At 47.4% G+C, this 23,360-nt stretch overlaps 1 protein-coding gene across 2 annotated transcripts in view; it reads right to left on the bottom strand.

Moving 5' to 3' along the window:
* Positions 1-22,693, bottom strand: part of vapb (VAMP (vesicle-associated membrane protein)-associated protein B and C) — a 61,911-nt gene extending 39,218 nt beyond the window's left edge. The window contains exon 1 of one of the 2 annotated variants that reach the window (XM_052031174.1): positions 22,560-22,693. In XM_052031174.1, coding sequence (XP_051887134.1) covers positions 22,560-22,617 — 58 coding nt within the window. In that variant the 5' untranslated portion in view covers positions 22,618-22,693. The remainder of the gene's footprint in view (positions 1-22,559) is intronic. The other variant, XM_052031175.1, reaches the window with a different exon arrangement.
* Positions 22,694-23,360: the final 667 nt, after the last annotated feature.

Here is a 23,360-nt window from a genome sequence, read left to right on the forward strand (position 1 = left end):
CAATCCTCGTGAAGATAAAGCCCACCTTCACACTGGAGAGATCCTCCATTACGTCATGTGGCATATCCACTGTGCTAATTGGGATGGATTCGGAACCAACCTCACAGTTCACAACAGCACATTCAAAAGGTCCTGTGGTCAATTAGCAATAGTAGAATTAAATCCTATCCAAATTTGTAACTCCTAAACCAGACATATCCCTCAGCTCTGTCATTAACAGCAAGTGATTGCACCAATCCTGCTCAAGGTGTAGAAAGCTATGCCAGGAGCAGCACCAAAGGTATGTAAACATGAGGTGCCAACCTGGAGACACTACACAGAATTATATGGATGCAGAACAGTGACATGTTATTAACACAACCAATGGATCAGATCAAAGCTCTGCAATTTTGCTACATCTGGTAATGAACAGCAGAGGAAAATTAACCAGCTGGGAGGAAATGGTTCCAAGAATACCTCCACACACAATACCAACAGAGTTCAGCACCCAAATACAAATGACAGGATTGAAGCATACACAACCACTTCTAGCCAAAATTGCCAAACACATGACTGATAATGACCAGTAAATGAAAACCAAAAAAACCTGCAGATGCTGGAAATCTAAAATAAAATCAGAAAATACTAGACACACTCGGTGATTCAGGCAGCATCTACGGAAAGAGTAGAAGAGTTAACTTTCAAATTGAAGACCCTACATCAAAACCGAAGTCCCACTAAGGCATTCAGCCAATTTGGCTCACACTACATGACAAAGAAATAAGAGTATTCAATACAATGGATAAAGACTTGCTAATAACCCAGCTGCAGCACTAACAACCTGCATTGCAGAGCAGTCACACCTGTTGCTCAAGCGTCTCCAGAAAGCTACAATATTAGCCAATCACTAACAATACAGAAAATTACAAAACGCAGTGATTGGAAATCTGAAATAAAAAGAGAAATGCTGGGGATCCTCAGGTCAGGCAGCACAAGTGGAGGGAGAAATAGAGTTAATATTTCAGATCAAGGAAGCAAGAAAACAAATCTGTTCAAAGCTGCAGAAGGGAGGGATAGAATGACCAAGGAAATATTGGTAATAGGGTGGAGACCAAGGTTGCCCAGATGACAATCACTTTTGGTGCCAACTAGTTAATTATAGCCAATCTGTCTGGAGGCGTGCAAGTAGAGAGAAATGCACGAGGGCAGCATGGTGGAACAGGGAGATTATAGAATGCAGCATTGCTGGAAATCTGAAATAAAAAAGAATGCTGGAAATAATGAGATCAGGTAGCATCAGTGGAGAGAGAACAACTCTGTTGTTACGTGCGTCATCTTATATCTGAACTGGCCAGCTCTGACACAATCAGGAAAGGCTGGTAATCTGAAATTGTTGAATTCAATACCAATCCCCGATGGCTAAATCATCCCTAGATGGAAGATGAAGTACTGTTCCTCAAGCTTGCAGTGGGCTTCACTGGAACAGTACAGGAGACCAAAATCAGAGGTCAGAGGGGGAGTAGAATGGCAATTTTAAACATCCAGGTGAATGGAAACTCAGGGTCACTCTTGAACTGAATGGAGGTGTTCTGTAAAGCGGTTAGCCAATCTGCACGGAGACCATATTGTGGGCACTGAATGCAATATGCTAAGTTGGTAGAAATGCAAGTGAATCGCAGCTTCACCTGGGAGGACTGTTTTAGGTCCTGGATGGTGGGAAGGGACAGAGTAAAAGGGCATCTCTCACAGTTGTATGGTAAAGTGAGAACGGCAGTGTAGAAAACTGAACCGGTAAGTCCTGTTCATGAAAAAGGAAGACAAATCCAGTTTATCTAATCAATGCACACAGAGGCTATTCTCAATCAATCATCAGCCAGGCGATACCAGGTATCACGACAGTGCTATGGCCTCACTTTTGCTCAGGCTGGGCCCCACAGGCCACTGAATTTCAGAGTCCATCACAGCCTTGGTCCAAATACGAAGAGATTAATTCCAAGCTGTAATGAGATCTGGACTGAAATAGGCCTGTTGGAACCCTACCTAAGCTACTTCTGAAATGTGTGCATGAAACAGCCCCAGAGAAGTAATAACCACTGATCATCAGCTGTTTACTGCGGCGAGACCAAGATCGATGCAACATCTACAAGGCAACGGGCAGGAAGATGACTGGTTTTGTTAACACCATGAATGAAAACAGCACTGTCTCAACTTAATCAATTCAATCATGCTGTCACAGCAAGACCATGCGACTGCTTGTACGATCCTTGTAACTGGCCTTTTACAACTCGTGGTAGAATGAATGCATCATCTCAAATTGCTCCATTCAGCAGAAATCAACCAGTGTTATACAAATTAAAAAACCCTCTCCAAAACTGAACCAAAGATATCAAATGCTCAATTTAGAATTGTATTGTTAGCTGATATTCATCCCTCAGTAATACTGCCAACATGTTTCAGCACCTTGCTGACTCTGTCACTTTGCTTTACAGCCAATAAAGTATTTTTCAAATTTAATCATTCTTGAAATAATGGAATAAAAGTATCCAATTTGCATGCAGAAAGAACGATATAATCATGACCATATAATCTGTTCTTAAATGTCCGAAAAATGTCCAGAAATCCTTTGCATCCATTTGAGAGCAGCCAATTCCTCAGTTTAACTTCTCTTTCTTTCTTTTTCAATCTTTTTATTAGTTTTCAAATTAATACAGATTGATATATAGCATCAATATTTATACATGTAATACAAAGAGATCAGGATAACAATCATAGCATATACAATCATAAAGAACAATAAAATATAAAAAAATCTGTAGATCCAACGATCTCTTAGTAAATGAATATAATATTAAAGAAAGGAAAGAAAAAGATTTATTATATAAATTTTAAAAAACCCAAATCAATAAAAAAATTATAAAGAATATAAAGTAAACAAAAAACTTTTCAAAAGAAAAACAAACAACAAAAAAGGGAAAAATAAAACTGGGCTAAAATTTCTCAGTAGAAACAGAGCAATATTATGTCGTCCAGGCCGTTCCTCCAAGGTGGAAAGTTATTGAAAGGGGATCTACATCATGTGAAAATATTGAATAAATGGACTCCAAACATCTTCAAATTTAAGCGAAGGATCAACAGTACAACTTCTCATCCAATAAATTACCACATCACGTAAAACAAATTTTTTTTTGATACATTCTGGAGGCAAGGAGTTATCCCTAGTCCCGGGCCAATGCTCAGATCAAATCGTCATTACTGTTTTGTTCTCTTGCAGAGCATTGAATGATGTAAGCAAGCTACTAGCTTCGGATATTTGAGTTTTGGAGCCTTGCTATATAAATGTTTGTACCTTGTCTCTTGTTGACGACAACTCTGCAAGGTGATTGAAAACTAGAGGGACTGAAGTACTTCTATACATTGCAACACAATTCCTTTGTGGATAACACACCAGTCCTGGTATGTTTATTGAGTAACATTGACTATGAAATACAGGTTCAGACTGCCATTAATGGTGAACTAAGTAATCTCATCTGGATTCTCAGTGCAGGAAACGCCCATGTGTTGTCCTAAATGAGCAAAGAGATGAGACTTGCTCAAATTTCTCACTGTCAATGAATATTCAGTAACCATGCCTGGAAAGTCGTACCTTTTACCAGTACAGGACTGGGTATTATTACAATGAGCCCCTGTGGTCAAGTAGCCTCGCTCCATCTCTGTATGCACATAGGGGAAAAAAAGTTCTGAATACCAGCAGAGCTCAACAAGTATTTGATGGAGCAATGGGGTAATTCCTGTTACAGAAGGATGAATAGTGAACATTATGGTGGGAAATGAGAAATAAATTATGCACAAAATCAGAAGTGCAAACATACATGTTCAAGGACATTAAAATATACATCCAGCCATTCAATTTCTCAATCCACCACTGCCCTCTTTATATTGTGTACACAAAACTTGTTGCACTATACAAATTGGAGTAGGGCCTAAATTTAGCTCCCAAAAGGATTATAGATGTCATTACATCTGAACTGATACCAATTAGCCCCATGACACAACTTAGTTTCAAGTCAGATTCTTCCTTTATCCATTAATAAACAGGAGATCACTGTTTATTAGTCATGTCTATTGATGGCCCTTTGCACCACCCAATTAGCCGTTCTCACATGAACTTCCATAACCTTGCACTTTTTAATGTTTTCAATTCCGTTTGAATCTACTGCCACCGACATTTTAGGCAGTGCAGTTGAGATAACTTAATAGAAAAAAGTTCCCTGGATTCTTTACTTTAAACAATTTCCCCAAGTCAATGCCTTTCAACACTGCTCCACTCACCTGTTGAAACGGTTCTCCACATCTACTCTAACAAATCATTTCAAATTTAAATGCCTCCTTAGATCTCCTTAATGAAAACAATGTCAGTTTCTCTCACCTTTCCATATACCTTAAGTTTTTATTTTGGGTACCATTGCGGTAAATTTCCCTGCACCCTCTCCAAGGTGTTGGCATCCTTCTTGTGCAGTGCCCAGAATAGTACTAGCCTAAAGTCTTTCCAGTGTTTTTATAAATGTTTAGCATAACTTAAAAGCTTTTGTATTCTGTACCTCCAGAAGGCTAAAGATTCTGCTCCTATTAGATCAGCCCCATAATTAACCTATGCTGCACTGACTTTAATACATATACCATCATTAGGCAAGATGACCAAATGATTTCACTAAGACAATATCTGCAAGACCTCCTTACTTTCGTACTCCCATTGACTTGCAATAAAGGTCAACAGACTAATTGGCTTCCTAATTCCTTGCTATATTTTATTTTACTTCTCTGCATTTCTTTAAGCCAGCATACAAAGATCCCTTTGAAGGGCAACCTTTATGGATTTCTCAGTGATAAAGCATATTACTTTTCATTCTTCCTACCATTCTGTTTCCTCACAGTAACCCCAATTGACCAACCTTTTCCCCCTCAACCCATATAGCGGTTAGCATAACACTATTACAGTGCCAGCGACCCAGGTTCAATTCCGGCCACTGTCTGTAAGGAGTTTGTATGTTCTCCCCGTGTCTGCGTGGGTTTCCTCCGGGTGCTCCGGTTTCCTCCCACATTCCAAAGACACATGGGTTAGGAAGTTGTGGGCATGCTATGTTGGCGCCAGAAGTGTGGCAACACTTGCGGGCTGCCCCCTGAACATTCTATGCAAAAATGCATTTCACTGTGTGTTTCAATGTACATGTGACTAATAAAGATATCTTATATCTCTTTGTAGACTCTGTGCATCATAGCTCACTTGCCCACCTGGCTTTGTAACATCAGAAAACATCAGAACTAATGAAAGATTGGACCTGAAACATGATCTGTTTCTCTCTCATAATGCCTGACCTGCTGAGCATCTCCAGAATTTTTCTGTTTTAATCTGGATATGTTTCAATATCTCTTTTCATCAAAGTTTTTAATATAAAATTGTGAATAGTTGTGGTATCACACTAGGAACAGTTTGCCAAGCTGAAAGTAGCCCATTTAGTCCTGATTCCTTTTCCCTTCAATCTATCTTTCATCTATACCATTACTTTCAAACCGTAAGAACCCTTGTCATTACTCAACATTTTGTGTGATACTTTTGAAAGGTACTGCAACACTTGTAATTCTCCAATCTCTGTCACCAGTTTCCATTTCCTAAGAGGACTGAATGACTGTAGCCAAAGCCTTTCCTGATTCCCACCCCTCTAACTCCATTCTAGAATTCTGCCAAATAAACAGTGGGTAAAACTTGCGCATTCTGCTGCAGGAACACTGCACTGAAACTAAAGCTCCTTGTCACTTCAGAAGGATGTACAAAACACTAGAATTGATTTATTATTGTCACATGTACTGAGATACAGTGAAAAACTTAGTTTTGCATGCCATCCATAGAGATCATTTCGAAACTTAAGTACATCAAGATAGTATGAGGGAAGAGCATCAAAAAAATGCAGAATATAGTGTTAGTTACAGAAAAAGTGCAGGTAGACAATACGGTACAAGGTAGATTGTGAGGTCAAGGGTTCACCTTTATCGTAAAAGAGGTCCATTCAAGAGTCTTATAACAGTGGGACAGAAGCTGCCCTTGAGCCTGGTGGTACGTGTTTTCAAGCTTTTCTCATCTTCTGCCCAATGGAAGGGTGGGGGGGGGGGGGGGGGGGGGGGAGAAGAAGAAGAGATAATGTCCGGGGTGAGAGGGGTCTTTGAGTATGCTGGCTTGCTTTTCTGAGGCAGCGAAAAGTGTAAACCATGGATGGGAAGGCAAGTTCGTCTTGATGGACTGAGCTGCGTCCACAACTTTCAGCAGTTTCTTGCGGTCTTGGGCACAGCAGTCGCCATACCAAGCTGTGATACATCCCATTAGGATGCTTTCTATAATGCTGTGGCGGCCCCGCACACGCGGGACTCGAACCACCATCGGGAGCCGCAGGCAGACACGCCGGTGGCGTGTTTTGAACTACCCTCTTGGGGTGGACCTTCCGAGGACAGTCAGACATCACTTTCCACCCCGCGGATCGCAGGGGCCCATGGGTAGGAGATTTCGCTACGCTTTGGACAATCAGTAAAGGATTTTGAGTTCAGTACTCTCTGCTTCCGTGTGTTCCTTGAGTAGCACATTGCGTGCGGCTACATTGGTGACCCCGACTTTCCAGACTGCATCTGGAGCCGGCGACTCAGTGACCAGCCATGAGTTTGAGCAACTCAAACAGCGCGGTCCCTCTGAAGCTCCCGACCTTCTGGGCCACTCAGCCCCACGTTTGGTTCAAGCAGTTTGAGGCCCAGTTTCAACATCAGAGACATTTACAGCCGACGCCACGCAGTTATTACTACGTGGTCAGTGCGCTCGACCAGGACACGGCAGGTCGGATCATCTACTTCCTACACCAGCCACCACCGGAGGACAGGTACACTAAGCTTAAGGCGCTCCCGATCCGTACCTTTGGACTCTCCCGCCACGAATGAGCCGCGCGGCTCCTACACATGGACAGTCTGGGCGACCGCACGCCATCCGGGCTCATGAATGATATGCTGGCGCTCATGGACAGCCATAAGCTGTGCCTTTCATTTGAGCAGTTGTTCCTCGAGCAAATGCCAAAGGACATTCACCTACTCCTCACGAGTGAGGATTTCAGTGACCCACACAGGGTCGCGGCTGAAGCAGACGTCCTTTGGCAGAGTAAGCAACGTGAAGCAGCCTCCATCAGCTTAGCCATGAGCACACACCCAAAGCCCAGGCCCCACAACTGAAGCCATTGAGACCCACGGGGGAAAAGGACGAAATTTCAGAACAATGGTGTTTCTATCACCAAAGATGGGGTTCAGACGCGCACTGCTGCCGTCCACCATGTGCCTTTCTGGGAAACGCCGGGGCCAGCCGTGGCTAATGGCTACGACGGCCTGGCCACCGAGACAGCCTCCTGTACCTCTGGGACCGACACTCCGGGCGGCGCTTCCTGGTAGACACCGGAGCCGAAGTCAGCAATACTTCCCCCCTCGAACATGGACACTCATAACGTGGTCCCAGGCCCCGAACTCACTGCTGCAAATGGCACCAGTACTCGGACGTACGGCTCGCGAACTATCCCACTGCGTTTCAGGTCCAGCCATTTCACTTGGACTTTCACGTTGGCAGCAGTGTCACAGCCTCTACTAGGGGCAAATTTTCCTACAAGACAACTGCCTCCTGGTCGACCTAAAAGACCGGCATTTGGTCCATGCCAAGACGTTCCACACTTTCCAGCTAGGAGAAGCCAAGCTACCGGCCCTCCACCTGGATTCCGTGACCCTCTCGGATAACGAATTCGCCAGGGTGCTGGTGGAATTCCCTCCATGGTCAGCCTGCAGGTTCTCCACGGCCAACCCCAAGCATGGCGTGCACCACCACATACCCACGTAGGGTCCGCCGCTGCACGCCCGAGCTTGCAGGCTCCCACCCGACAAGCTCCACCTCGCCAAGGAGGAGTTCCGTAAGATGGAAGGGATGGGAATCGTACGCCGCTCAGACAGCCCGTGGGCATCCCCGCTGCACATGGTGCCCAAGTCCGCAGGAGGATGGAGGCCCTGCGGAGACTACAGAAGGCTCAACGGCACCACAACCGCCGACAGATACCCAGTACCCCACATCCAGGATTTCACAGCGAACCCTGCACGGAGCAACCATCTTCTTGAAAATCGACCTGGTCAGGGGATACAATCAGATCCCAGTGCATCCCGACGACGTGCCCAAGACAGCCTTCATCACCCCGTTCGGCTTGCCTCAAATTCCTGAGGATGCCTTTCAGTCTCAAGAATGCAGCCCAAACTTTCCAAAGGCTCATGGGCTCGGTGGGACGCGGCCCTGGATTTCGTTTCATTTACTTGGGCGATATCCTGGTGGCCAGCAGTTCACACCAAGAGCACATGGCACATTTGCACCAGCTCTGCCAATGCCTGAGCGACCACGGACTGGCAATCAATCCAGCGAAGTGCCAGTTTGGGCTGACAGAGATGACTTCTTGGGCCACAGAGTCAACTGACACGGCGCAGTTCCCCTTACCGGACAAGGTCCAGGCCATCTGCCAGTGTCCTAAGCCCAGCACAGTCAAGGGCCTGCAGGAGTTCATAGGGACGGTCAACTTTTACCATCAGTTCGTGCCGGCGGCAGCATGCATCATGAGACCCTTGTTCAGCCTGATGGCTGGCAAAGCCAAAGAGGTGGCACAGGATGCGGAGTCCACGGAGGCATTCGAGCAGGCCAAGGAGGTGCTGGCAAAGGCGGCCCTCCTAGTGCACCTGAGAGTTGATGTACCCACGGCACTCACAGTCGATGCTTCCGACACAGCAGTCGGCGGAGTCCTGCAGCAGCTCGTCGAGGGCCAGTAGTGATGACTCGCTTTCCTCAGCCGGCACCTACAGCCACCAGAGGTGAAGTACAGCGCTTTTGACAGAGAGTTGCTAGCGCTCTACCTGGCTGTCTGGCATTTCTGATACTTCCTCGAGGGAAGGAAGTTCACCGTGTATACTGCCTCCACTCAGCGGGCGCATCATCCTCAGGGATAGACTACGCAGCACTGGCAGAAGCACAACGATCCGACACCGAGATCCCGGCTTACCGCACCGCCGTTTCAGGGCTCCAGTTGGAGGACGTCCCCATCGGCCCCAGCAGCAGATCGACTCCTGTGCGACGTGTCTACCAGCAAACCCCGACCCGTGGTACCAGCAGCCTGGAAGCACTGGGTGTTCGACACGCTGCACGACCTGGCCCACCCGGGCGTCCGTCAAGCTGGTAGCGGACAGATTCGTCTGGCACTGTTTGCGCAAACAGGTCGGACACTGGACCAGGACCTGCGTACACTGCCAGACCGCCAAAGTCCAGCGGCACGTAAAGGCTCCCCTCCAGCAGTTCCAGCCAACGCACGGGAGGTTCCAACACATCCACATGGACATCGTCAGCCCCCTGCCAGTCTCCTGGGGCGCCAGGTATATCTTTACCATGGTAGACAGATTCACCAGATGGCCGGAACCCATACTGCTCGCAGACACGTCCACTGAGTCCTGCGCCAGGACGCTCATTGCAAACTGGATCGCCAGGTTCGGCCTCTCAACGGACATCACCTCCGACAGAGGGGCGCAGTTCACATCTGGTTTGTGGACAGCACTGACGCAGCTCCTGGGCACCCAGCTGCATCACACCACAGCGTACCATCCCAGTCTAACTGTTTGGTAGAGCGATTCCACCGGCATCTCAAGTCAGCCTTGACGGCGCGCCTCAGGGGCCCCAACTGGACAGATGAGCTTCCCTGGATCCTACTGGGCATCCACACAGCCCCCAAGGAGGACCCAGGCACCTCCTTGGCGGAATTGGTCTACGGCGTCCCCCTGACGGTCCCGGGCAAGTACGTACCAGAGGCCCGAGGTTCGGAAGAAACTCCAGCAATGGTACTAATGAGGCTGCGGGACAAGGTAGGGACCATGGCATCAGACCGACCTCCAGGCATGGTCCCACGCCATCCTTCACCCCTAAAGACCTCCGAGACTGTGAATACTTTTTATTCGCAGGAGCATGCACAGGTCACCTCTACAGAGGCCATACAAAGGACCCTTCAAGGTGATCCGGCACAATGGATCCACGTATCGTGGAGGTGGGTGGCCGAGAAGAGACTTTTACAATGGACCGCCTCAAACCGGCGCACTTGGACATTGAGCAACCAGTGAGGGTACCTGCACTGCGCCGGCATGGCCGGCCACCCAGTCAAGCCACACGGACTGGGGCTCCATTTCCCCAATGGACGTTCCTTTGGGGGGGGGGGGTGTGGCGGCCTGCACACGCAGGACTCAAACCGCCATCAGGAGCCGCGGGCAGACACATGGTAGCGTTGTTTTGAACTACCCTCCGGCGACAGTCGGATGTCACTTCTGCCCCGCGGGTCACAGGGGCCATGGGTAGGGAGATTTCGCACGCTTTGGAGAATCAGTAAAGGATTTTGAGTTCAGTACTCTCTGCCTCCGTGTGTTCCTTGAGTAGCGCGTTGCATGCGGCTACAATGCATCTATAAAATTGGTGAGGGTCAATAGGGGCATACCAAATTTCCTTAGCCTTCTGAGGTTGCAAAGGCAAGCTGTTGGTGGTATTTACACCTAAGAACTTGATGCTCTCAACCATCTCCACCTCAGCAGCATTGATAGACGGGCATGTGCTCCACCTCACTTCCTGAAGTCGATGACCAACTCTTCTGCTTTGCTGACAATGAGGTAAAGGTTGTTGTCATGACATCACACCACAAGGCCCTCTCTCTCCTTCTTGTACTCTGTCTCGTCATTATTTGAGATACGGCCCACTACAGTGGTGTCTTCTGCAAACCTGTAAATGGAGTTAGAGCAGAACCTGGCCACACAGTTGTGAGTGTATAGGGAGTAGAGTAGGGGGCTGAGGATGCAGTATTGCGGTGCACCAATGTTGAGGATAATTGTATTGCTGCCTATCCTTACAGATTGCAGTCTGTTGATCAGGAAGTCAAGGATCCAATTGCAAAGGGAGGTGCTGAGTCTTATATCTAGGAGTTTGTAGATGAGCTTGTTTGGAATTATGGCATTGAAGGCAGAGCTGTAGTCAATAAATTGAAGTCTGTAAAGGAATTCTCCCGATATACTAATTGACATTCTTCCCTCAATAGCAACACCAAAAACAGCTCATCTTCCTGTTTTTTAAGCATAACTCTGTGTGTTTCATTTGGCTATAAATGTGGCATCATTTCCAAAAGTAATCCATCACCTTTAAAGTGCTCTAAAGTGAAGTTCTTTACCTTACCTTCTAAACTTGAGTCCAGTGCCTTTCAGTCATTTCTCAGAGCTTAGCTCTATGCTAATAGCGATGAGTTACTTGACTATTAACTTCATGGGCACGTCCCTCTTGAAACTTAGTGAATCAAATTGGACACAATGCACAGTGGAGTATGTATCTTCTGGCCCAAGGTCTTGAATATGAATGCGTTATTGTTGAGCCCTATGCAAAATTAATGTCGCAATGCATGCTGCACAGTGAACACTCTGGTAACCCTAAAAATTTGAAGCAAATTCCACACAGCAAAATTGACGTCTGAAGAGGTTGTGAGATCAATCTCAACATGTGCTAATGATAGCAGCCCAAATCAATATCGATCCCAAATATTTTTTTATTAAAAACTTAACAGTCAATGCCTGATGCATGTTTTTATTTTTATTCTTTCCAAGGCAAAATCAAGTTCACCCTCAATCAGTAAGGTGATGGCAGGCATCACTGACACCTACTCAATGATAACCCGCTTATTGATGCCCAGTTTGTGTCTTAGCAAAACATCTCTGCTCCAGGCCTTATCACAGACCCAGGATATCACAGCAGGAGTTCCTCAGACCAGTGCTGTATGCCCAACCACCTTTACCTGCTTTATCCTTCCTTCCTGATGATTGTACAACGTTCCATTCATTCACAGCTCCTCAGCAAATGATCCAATCTATGCCTGCATACAATGACTAGACAAGATTCAGGCTGATGGGTGGCAAGGAACTTTCGTGCCATGGAAGTGTCTAGCAATGATCATCTCCAATAAAAGTGTCTGACCACCGATCCTTGACATTCAATGGTATTGCCATCGCCAAGTCATTCACCTCCAACATCCTGGGGCCACCACTGAGCAGCAACTCAACTGGGCCAGTCATATAAATGCTGTGGTGAGAAGGCTGAGTATCCTGCAATGAATAAGTCATTTTCTATTAGTCCCCAAACTCACGTTTATTTCACTTCTTTTCCACACGGCTTGTGTTGCAACTTTCCGAGGAAACAGACTGTATCACAATTTTCCATAACATGAAGCCACATTATCTGCCCATGCACCAAGAAACAAAAGTTGAAATAAATTGTGTTGTTTTATTTTTCATTTCCACACAAATTCTGAGGGGCCGAATTTTATTCTGTATCTCAGATTTTTGGGTAGTGATTTGTGAATTTCTGTTATGTAATAAATTCACCAAAGGAACTGGGTGAAGCACTGCCCTTTAAGCTATGGTTGAGATCCAGACTAGGCTGATCAATGTCAACTAGCTTTAAAAGTCCATATGAAATTCAGTTCTGGTGGCCCCATTAAAGGAAGGATGTCGAGGCTTTGGAGAGGGTGCAGAAGAGGTTTACCAAGATGCTGCCTGGATTAGAGGGCATGTTCTATGAGGACAGGTTGGACAAACCGGGGTTGTTCCTTCTGGAGTGGCAGAGGCTGAGGGGAGATCTGATAGAGGTTTATAAGGTTATGAGAGGCATAGATAGACAGCCAGTATCTTTTCCCCAGGGTTGAAATGTCTAATACCAGAGGGCATGCATTTAAGGTGATGGGGGTAAGTTCAAAGGGGCAAGTATTTTTTTTTACACAGAGTGGAATGCTTGGAATGTATTGCCTGGGGTGGTGGTGGAGGCAATTATAAGAAAAGATATTTATTAGTCACATGTACATCGAAACACACAGTGAAATGAGTCTTTTTGCATTGCTAAGAATGTGCTGGGGGCAGCCTGCAAGTGTTGCTACGCTTCTGGCGCCAAAATAGCATGCCCACAACTCCTAACCTGTACATCTTTGGAATGTGGGAGGAAACCGGAGCACCTGAACTAAACCCATGCAGACACGGGGAGAACGTACAAATTCCTTACAGACAGCGGTGGGAATTGAACACAGGTCAGTGGTGCTGTAATAGCGTTAGGCTAACTGCTACACTACCACAATAGCGGCATTCAAGAAGCTCTTAGCTAGGCACATGAATGTGAGGGAAATGGTAGGATATGGACATTGTGTAGGCAGAAGGGATCAGTTTAGTTGGGCATTTTATTACTAATGTAATTGGTTCGGCACAACATTGTGGGCTGAAGGGCTTGTTCCTGTGCTGTACTGTTCTATGTTCTATGAGAGCAATCCACGACCAACTGAACACAGGCCAATATTATAACCAATTTCTCATCACAGGAATACCAGTAGAAAATAATGGAAAAACATATTGTAGTATGAGAGGGTTCTTAGGCTGGCTATGAGGCAGGATGTTGGAGTATAAAAATACAAGGAGCTTCACTGTTAGATCTAAACTGAAAATTTACATGGAGTACAACAACATCAACACAGGTGCTCAAAGGAGAAACTGTTCATTCTATTCCTCTATTGTGCAACATAACATTTGTTAAATTAAAAAAGAAATTTGAACTGCCGTACATATTGGAAAAAAACCTACTGTAAGTTTCCAGCATTATCTCTGATGAAACAAAACGAAAACACCTACTGGTGCAAAACTTACAATGGTGATGTCTTCTGCATCATAATAAAAGTTTGCTCTATTCTTTGAGAAGCTGCATAACCTGTTAGGTCTAATTCATTTGCTCATGAACTGCACTAGTTTTCCTCTAATGCCTGTGACATTATCAAAATTCACAGTATCATCAGACTCATTTACATGTTAGAAAACAAATGAGCAGCCTGGTGCAAGATGGTCCCCTGGAGTTAAGAGTGAAGCATGTTTTGAGACAATACACTGGGACCCTACTTAGCACTACCCCTGCAGTTTGCTGATTCATTATAGTGCACTTGGTTCTCCAGCCCAAACACTCAGATACGCACATCCCATATTTTAAAAGGACCTCAAGCTCTGTGATCCACATCATGAACCTGATGCATATTCCTGTTCTCCCTGCTGTGCACCAGAAACCTGAGTGTGGGTGAGCTGGTAGGCAGTGAACCATGTCACAGCTCCGTGTGGAAAGGATGCCTGTGAGGACTGGTGTTAGGTGGGCTGGGATGAGCAGTGCAGCCATTCAGAGCCAGAACATGGGGTTCAGGGCTGTACCCTGCCTGGTATGTTACGCATGAGCCATATTGGGAACCAACAGCGCCTACACCTGGATCCAACAACGTCTCTCATCACCTCCTCTTGGATGCAATGAAAGAAGCTACCTCTCCCTCTAAATGGAAGGAATGCTCTTCCCACCTGATTGGCCAACAAACTATTAACATAGAGAAAACTGCAAGTTGGGGAGAGTTGTGCAGCCAAACAAGGAGAGGGGAAAAAAAGCAGTTTTCATCACATCCACAAGGTGAAGAGAGATGGTAGGATCCAGGTGATCTCTCAACACATGGAGCAGGTGCTGCCAGTCCCCAGCAATGCCCTGCAGTCACTGTGCTGGCCAGGGTAGAACCCTGAGCCTCAGATCTCATTTCTGAGCAGATGCACTGCTGTCCTGTCCTGCCCTGCCCAACACCAATCCTCAAAGGCAGCCTCTCTACACCGAGCCATGGGTAATTCATTGCTGAATTCATGCAAGGTTCCCAACACAGCAGCAGGCAACAATGGGAGAGTAGTTTGCGTTGTTCCCAGTACAGTAACACAGAACAGCACACCTACATACAAAGTGCTATAATGACCGCTTTCAGCGCTGATTCCATTCGCACTCTCGTTCCTGGAAACTCATCCTGTGTGTTGATCAAGGTACCATTGTAGTTGGAGTTGAGTTCATGCTTTTAAATGAAATGGGGGAACAGGGAAAGCCACTGACCACGTGAGGGCAGGAAATGAGTAATGATTCATTCACTCTAAGCGAAGCCTAATACAGACTTTAAGATTTTAACTCTGTTGGGAACATAGACTTGGAAGAACACACTAATCAAATGAGAGAAAGTTATAAATTCAGAAGTCCGAAGCCTGAAGAGGCTCTTGATATGTGAATAACATTTACCAGAGAGCTCAGAGATCTGTAATGTTGACAGGTAAATTTCCCCACTGCAATATATAGATAGGACTTCAGATAGATGTACCTAGCTCCTCAGTCTCTATCCCCCAGACAGTATATGTACAGAATATATATTGATTAGAATATACATTGGAGGACAAGGAGGGATCACTGGTTCTCACTCTTGTTTTGAACTACACAATAACGAATTTGGAAACTGGCAAATCATGAAATCCAAGGACAGTTGAACAGTAACATGTAGTTATGAGAGGAAAACAGAAATGTTTTGAAAATAATTCACTCCAGACACACCAAAGCAAAGCAGCAATTTTTCTTTTTAAATGTCAGATCACCAGCAGTGACCGGCAGCAGTGATATTTGAAGAAAGCATTAATACTTGAATAAGTGATGCAATAAAAACGGAAGTGAAAGAGGATTGCTGGAAATTTAAAGAGATCTTTTGATATTAATATAGACCCATTGATAATTTGGACATGGGCATTTTGAAATAAACTCAATATGCAACTTGGACACAACATAACACATTAATCCCCGATCACACAGTATAAATCCTTGACATTCCCAAATATGAGCAACTTTCTTTTTTTGGGGCAAATAGAAACTATACATCACCTAGGACTACTTCAGCAATTTCAAATGTTATAATTTCCTTCACTGTGTGGCTCCTGAATACCTATGTGCTTTTAATCCTCCTAAACTTCCATCTGCATTAAAATTTGGAATGAACCTGAGCAAGTACAGTTCTGACAGAACTAACACACTAAGTCTCAAGATGCTTTCTGGCATTATGCCACAGCGATTGTAGTGCTTCAGTGACAGGAAGGCTATGTTTACCCCACACAAGTATGAACTCAAAAAAGGAAGACGAGGAGGAGGAGACCATTCGACAGTTCAAGCCTGCTTTGCCATTCAAGATCACAGCTGATGTTTTACCTCAATACCAGTTTCCCATCCTATCCTCATAACCCCTTGATTCCCTTAATATCCAGAAATCTACAGGTTCCAGTTACAAATGAACACATTGACAGAGAATCCCAAAGATTCACCACACTCTGCATGAAGGAATTTCTCACATTAGCCCTAAATGGCCTAGCTCTTGTTCTGAGACTATCGCCTCAGCCAGAGGAAACATCCTGATGCATTCGCCCTATCAAGACAATTTACCTTATTCTTCAAATCTCTAAAGAATACAGGCCTAATCCACTCAATCTCTCCTCATACAGCAAGCCCACCTTCCCTGGAACCAATCTAGTGAATCTTCACTACATTCCCTCTGAGGGGAGTATATCCTTTTTCCAGACAAGGAGACGAAACTGTACATAATACTCCAGATGTAGTCTCACCAAGGCCCTGTTTAATTTCAGGAAGATCTCTTTATTCCAGTACTTAAACTCTTTTGTAATAAAAATCAAGATGCCGCTTGCCTTCCTAATAGTGTGCAGGAAACTTTTCCCCTTATCAGAGCTATGTAAAACTAGAAGACAGAGGTTTTGGCTAAAGGGGGGGGGGGGTGGAGGATATATAAGGAAGAGATCCAAAGGGGATACGAGGGGGACCTTCTTCACCCAGAAAATGGCAAGTGCCTAGAATGCAGTGCTTGAAAGAGTGGGTGAATCTGCATCACTGACAGCATTTAAGCATCTAGACACTTGAATTGCTTAGGCAAAGAGGGCTATGGACAAAGTGCTGGGCAATGGGGTTAATAGGGAAGGGTGCCCACTGGTCGGCATGGATGAATTGGGCCGCAAGGCCCATTTCCATGCCGTGTGATTCAATGTATATTGATATTCAATCTCTCACTTTTTAAAACATACTCTGTTTTGTATGTTCATATGGATGACTTCACACTTTTCCACACTATATTGCATCTGCCAGGTTCTTGCCCATTCAACTCAGCTCATCTATAATCCCCTTGAAGCCTCTTTACGTCCTCCTCCCTTCTCAAAATCCTGCCTGGTTTGGTATCATCGGCAAACTTAGGTTTGGTCCTCTTAGCAAATCATTGCTATAGATTGTGAAAAGATGAAGTCCAAGCACCAATCCCAGTGGTACGCTATGCATCACAGTTTGCCAACCTGAGAAAGATTCTTTTATTCCCCCCTTTTGCTTTCTGTCCCATAACCAATTATCCATCTATATCAGTATATTAACTCCAACCCCGTACTCCAACCCTGTTAAATGGCCTGCATGTGACTTTTATCAAAAACCTTCTGAAAAATCCAATACACCACATCCACTGGTTTCTCCCATCTGCTCTATGAGTCATATCCTCAGAACTCCAATAGATTAGTCAAATACGATTTTCTTCCCATAAATCCAAGCTGACTCTGCTCAGTTCTATTATTCTTTTCAAGATGCTCTGTTATCACATCCTTAAATATTGATTCTAACATTTTCCCTACTTAATTAGATTAGGTTAACAGATCTGTAGTTCACAGTTTTCTCTCTCCCTCCCTTTTTATGTAGTGGGGTCACATTTGCAGCAATTAACAGTTTCTGTCTGTTCTACTGAAGCCAACCAAACTCTAGAGGAGAATCATAAAATGGATGGAATAGTTCTCATTATGAAGGGGGTGGTGATGGAAAGAGCCAAAATAGGCCAGAGGGAAAAAAAACATCTCTACTCAATAGCAGTGAAAGTGGGTTGTAAAATTAATGGAATAAAAACCAAGCTCTAAAGTATGTAGTGGAAAGTCCCTGCAATTTTCACGTGCTGATACATACCTGGTCCTGCTGGAACCTGAGCCAGCAAAGGAAATAAAACCTTCATAGCATCCTTGCAAACTCTACAAAATTACAATACCTGCCTGACTACAAAGTTACTTACTGCCAGTTCCCGTTGGCTCCTATTATTAATCGCTATCCACCAGATGACCTCATTTAGTGAATTTTATCAAATGTAGTTGAAATGCCATCTTAGGGCAGCGAATTCCCTTCCTAACTTGGAAAACAGCTTGGTTCTGAGAAATCTTTTTAATAAAGTGTCTGCATAGCAGAAGCAAGCATCTACTGTACAGAAGCACATTTCATAACATGACGTACAGGGTTCTAGTAAAGAATGTATGCACCAGCCAGAGGGTCACTAAGTCCCGGTTGTTCCACACCAGTCCCTCATCTGTTCTAAGAAAGTTGCTCTCAGTCAGGACTGGCACTAGAATGCTTCACATGGCTTCAGCACACCGTGGATACAAAGGAAAGAAACAGCTCACCATCTTGCATCCTACATGGTGGAATATGGATGGGAGCTGGCAACTACTTGAGATTAAGATCAGACCATATTGTAATATTTTACTTTTAATTTATTGGATGCTATGCACAATATTCAGTAGTATGGTTCCTCCCAAGATTCTGCCATAAAGACCAAAGAAATCCAATAGGAAATATAAAAGAAAGTACATTACCCCAACAATTGTGGGAATGTGGAACTTACTACCACAGAAAAATAGCATGGATGCACTTAAGGGGAGGCTGTACATAAGGGAGCAGGGAATAGAAGGTGACACTAATACCAATACGCATAAACGCAGCTTTGCCAATGGACACCAGCTGGTAAATGGATTTTAGAAAGTAGCACACCTTCAAAGAAAACTGTGCATAAATTAGCTGAAAATGTTCTTGACTAGCACACACTTCAACATACCCCAAATATTCCAACTCTTCAGCATTATACGAGACTAAAAGGCACCATTTAAGAAATCTTTTATAATTTTTTCCTACCTGAAAATTTTCAATAACAATTGGAGGCAAAATCATGTCTGTATGTTACAGTAAAAGATCTAAGAGGTTACATTTCGAGAAATAACTAATTCCCAAAGACAACCAGAACATTTCATGTATGTATGAGCATTAGTGGCCTACAATATGCTTTTGAATGCTTTTTGCCAAACTGTCTTGAATGAACACTGTTCGTGATATCAAGCACAGTAGTGGATTGGTCAGCTGGGGCTGTTGCTGTTTCGTTTAAGTTCTAAATTAGAGACACCGGAATAGTTGCAACAGTTTGGTACTTCCTTTGTCAGCTGACACTTACCTCGCTGAACCTTGTAGTCCACAACAGTTTCTGTATCTATTCCAGCAAAACTATTGCATTTCAATATAATGATAACACGATGCATAAACACTGACTGTTGATTCAACTTCTCAGGAGAGAGCCCAAACTGGTGACAAGGACTGCTCGCCATTGTACCAGATAAAGAGCAGGACTGAAAAAATCCAACTTCAATTTCACCCCTCCTGTGTCAACCTTTGCTTTCTTGCATTCGAATGCAATACAAATGCAGCCTAAAGGAATCCTATGCTGGTTCCTTCTCTGCTTCTCAAGTAATCATACAAGGATCCTTCCTTAATTTCCTTGGTGAAAAAGTACAATATTTTGATGACTGTCATGGTGCAAGACAATTGCCAAGGATGATCAATCTCGCAAATACGCTTACTCTATGTGGCATTTACAACACATTATCATTTCAGAATAGCTCTTGGAATTACCAGAACCCAGATCAAGTTCCAAAGTTTAGAATCAGTGCCAGGGACACAGCTAAGAAAATATTCCCGAAAATTATTGGGATTAGGGAAACAATCAAATTGAGGGGAAAAAATGGTTTTGCAGAATTGTTTGAGAGATTTTAGCCTTTGGATCAAAAGACCGACTTTACACAGGAGCTCGCAAAGAGTAACTTGCAACTGTTTTGAAGTACAGGTCATCATAACGAGAGGAAAATGTTTCAATGGGTAAGGCAAGATGAGAGAAAATCAGGAGCAACAAACAAGAAGCTGCAGGAACTCAGCAGGCCAGGCAGCATCTGATAAGGGAAATGGACAGTTTGCATTTCGGTTTGAGACCTTCTATCTGGACTAGTCAGATGAAGGGTCTCGACCCAAAATGCCAACTGCCCTTTCCCTCCGCAGGTGCTGCCTGACCCGCCAAGTTCCTTCAGCTTCTTGTTTGCTTCTCTGGATTCCAATATCTGCAGTCTCTTCTGTCTCCAAAAGAAATCAGGAAGCTGGGCGGGGGAATAAACAGTAAGCAGAAGGAAGTGGCGGCAGGGGAAGAACAGCAAAGAGAAGCAAACAAATGCATCTCGATAAGACAATGTGAAGAGCCAAAGTTGCACAGCACAGAAGGGGGCACTTCATCCCAATTTGTCCATGCCAAATATGATGCGTATCTATGCTAATCCCATTTGCTGGCATCCCTACACTCCTTTCCTATCCAAGTACCTGTCCAAATGCTTTTTAAACACTGTAATTGAAGGGAAGGGGGTCAGGGGAGTGGGAAGTATCGAGGTCTCTGGGGTTGGAGGCTTGAGGCAGGTGGGAAGGCGAGATCCCAGATAGTTGGAGGAGCTCAAGAAGATGGGGGAACAGAAGGGGTGTCCCATGGAGGGAGGCAGGGGTAAGAGATATCCAAGTTGGATGATCCAAGTATTTGGGAGCCCTGGGGAAGAGAACCACAGAGGAGAAAGGGGCTCCAAAAGGAGGAGTGGAAGCTCGAGAAGATGGGGGAAAGGTAGGGAGTGTCCCGGGGAGGAGGGGAAGGGGTGCCCGAGGTAGGTGATGCAAGTGTTCGGAAGAGCTGGGGAAGAGAACCATGGAGGAGTTCCAGAAAGAGTGGAATTCATTCTGTGAGATGTGGGCATCATCCTGGAGGGGACTCCAGCTCTTGCTTGTCAGGAGGAGAGGGAGGGAGTTGCTCATGGGAGGGGAGGAAATGAGGGGGAGGGAGGGTGACGACCGCTGCTGGAAGGACCACCTGGGGGTGGGGGTGGGTGATGGAGGGGATGGAGGGAGGGATGAGGGAGGGGAGGGGATGAGGGAGGGGAGGGGATGAGGGAGGGGAGGGGATGAGGGAGGGGAGGGGATGAGGGAGGGGAGGGGATGAGGGAGGGATGAGGGAGGGATGAGGGAGGGATGAGGGAGGGATGAGGGAGGGGAGGGGAGGGGAGGGGAGGGAGGGGAGGGAGGGGAGGGGAGGGAGGGGAGGGGAGGGAGGGGAGGGGAGGGAGGGGAGGGGAGAGACAGAGGGGGGGAGGATGGAGGGAGGGAGGGATGAGGGAGGGAGGGATGAGGGAGGGAGGGATGAGGGAGGGAGGGAGGGATGATGGAGGGAGGGAGGGATGATGGAGGGAGGGAGGGAGGGATGATGGAGGGAGGGAGGGAGGGATGATGGAGGGAGGGAGGGAGGGAGGGATGATGGAGGGAGGGAGGGAGGGATGAGGGAGGGAGGGAGGGAGGGATGAGGAGGGAGGGAGGAGGGATGAGGGAGGGAGGGAGGGAGGGAGGGAGGGATGAGGGAGGGAGGGAAGAGGGAGGGAGGGAGGGAAGAGGGAGGGAGGGAGGAAAGAGGGAGGGAGGGAGGAAGAGGGAGGGATGAGGGAGGGAGGGAGGGAGGGATGAGGGAGGGAGGGAGGGAGGGATGAGGGAGGGAGGGAGGGAGGGATGAGGGAGGGAGGGAGGGATGAGGGAGGGAGGGAGGGATGAGGGAGGGAGGGAGGGAGAGGAATGGAGAGAGGGATGAGGGAGGGAGGGATGAGGGAGGGAGGGATGAGGGAGGGAGGGATGAGGGAGGGAGGGATGAGGGAGGGATGAGGGAGGGAGGGAGGGAGGGATGAGGGAGGGAGGGATGAGGGAGGGAGGGATGAGGGAGGGAGGGAGGGACGAGGGATGGAGGGAGGGAGGGATGAGGGAGGGATGAGGGAGGGAGGGAGGGATGAGGGAGGGAGGGAGGGAGGGAGGGAGGGATGAGGGAGGGAGGGAGGGATGATGGAGGGAGGGAGGGAGGGATGATGGAGGGAGGGAGGGAGGGAGGGAGGGAGGGAGGGGAGGGGAGGGGAGGGGAGGGGAGGGGAGGGAGGGGAGGGGGGAAGGGAGGGGGGAAGGGAGGGGGGGGAGGGGGGGAGGAGGGGGGGAGGGAGGGGAGGGGGGGGGGAGGAGGGGAGGGGGGGGGAGGGAGGGGAGGGGGGGGGGAGGGGAGGGAGGGGGGGGAGGGGAGGGGAGGGGGGGGGAGGGGAGGGGAGGGGAGGGAGGTGGCAGCCGGCAGCTGTCGAGCCGCTGGTCCAGCGATGGGCAGAGCCCGAGGAGCGGAGCAGAGGGAGCCGATGCCCCGGGAGCCCGGCCGCCGCCACCAGCAGCTCGCGGGCGGTCAGAGGCGGCGGACCAGCCCGCCACTCGGCCGGCGAGCTGACCGGGCGGCCAGCGGGCGCCGCGACACCCGAGGCTCCAGGCTGCGGCCTACCCGCCCTCTCCCCGCGGAGCCCGGATGCCAGAGACCGCCGAGCAGCGCCCCGGAGGGGGGGGGGGTTATAAACGGCCGCCCCGGCACCGCCGTCCCGCCGCTTACCTTTGAATTTGAGCTCGTTGGGCGGCTCCAGGACGAGGACCTGTTCGGTGCGGGCCATGGCGGACAGAGCGGCACCGACAGAGGAGCGACCGAGGCAGAGCAGCGCCTGACGTCACAGCGGCCCGCTACCGCCGCCAGCGGCGCCAGCCCGCACTGCAGCCAGCGGCGGCACTGGGGAGCACTGCAACACCCCCGTCCCGGCACAGCACCGGAGCACACGTTGCAGGATGCCTCCTGTGCGGTGCCACTGATCTGGAAAACATTGCACCGGTGCATGCTGCAACGTGTCTTTACTTTCCCGGGTGGTGGCGAGGACGCCGCTGTAACACGCCAGTAATGCACTCATCTGGGGCGCACACTGAATCATGGCCTCACCACTGGACTGCAGCACACTGCACTGGGCTGTCATTGCTCGCCACAGGACTGCAGCACACTGCACTGGGCTGTCATGGCCTCACCACAGGACTGCAACACACTGCACCATTGCTGTCATTGCCTGCCACAGGACTGCAGCACACTGCACCGTTGCTGTCATGGCCTGCCACAGGACTGCAGCACACTGCACTGGGCTGTCATGGCCTCACCACAGGACTGCAACACACTGCACCGGTGCTGTCATGGCCTGCCACAGGACTGCAGCACACTGCACTGGACTGTCATGGCCTGCCACAGGACTGCAGCACACTGCACTGGGCTGTCATTGCCTGCCACAGGACTGCAGCACACTGCACTGGGCTGTCATGGCCTTACCACAGGACTGCAACACACTGCACCGGTGCTGTCATGGCCTGCCACAGGACC

Source organism: Pristis pectinata, chromosome 16 (genome assembly GCF_009764475.1).
Source record: "Pristis pectinata isolate sPriPec2 chromosome 16, sPriPec2.1.pri, whole genome shotgun sequence".
Taxonomy (NCBI): Eukaryota; Metazoa; Chordata; class Chondrichthyes; order Rhinopristiformes; family Pristidae; genus Pristis; species Pristis pectinata.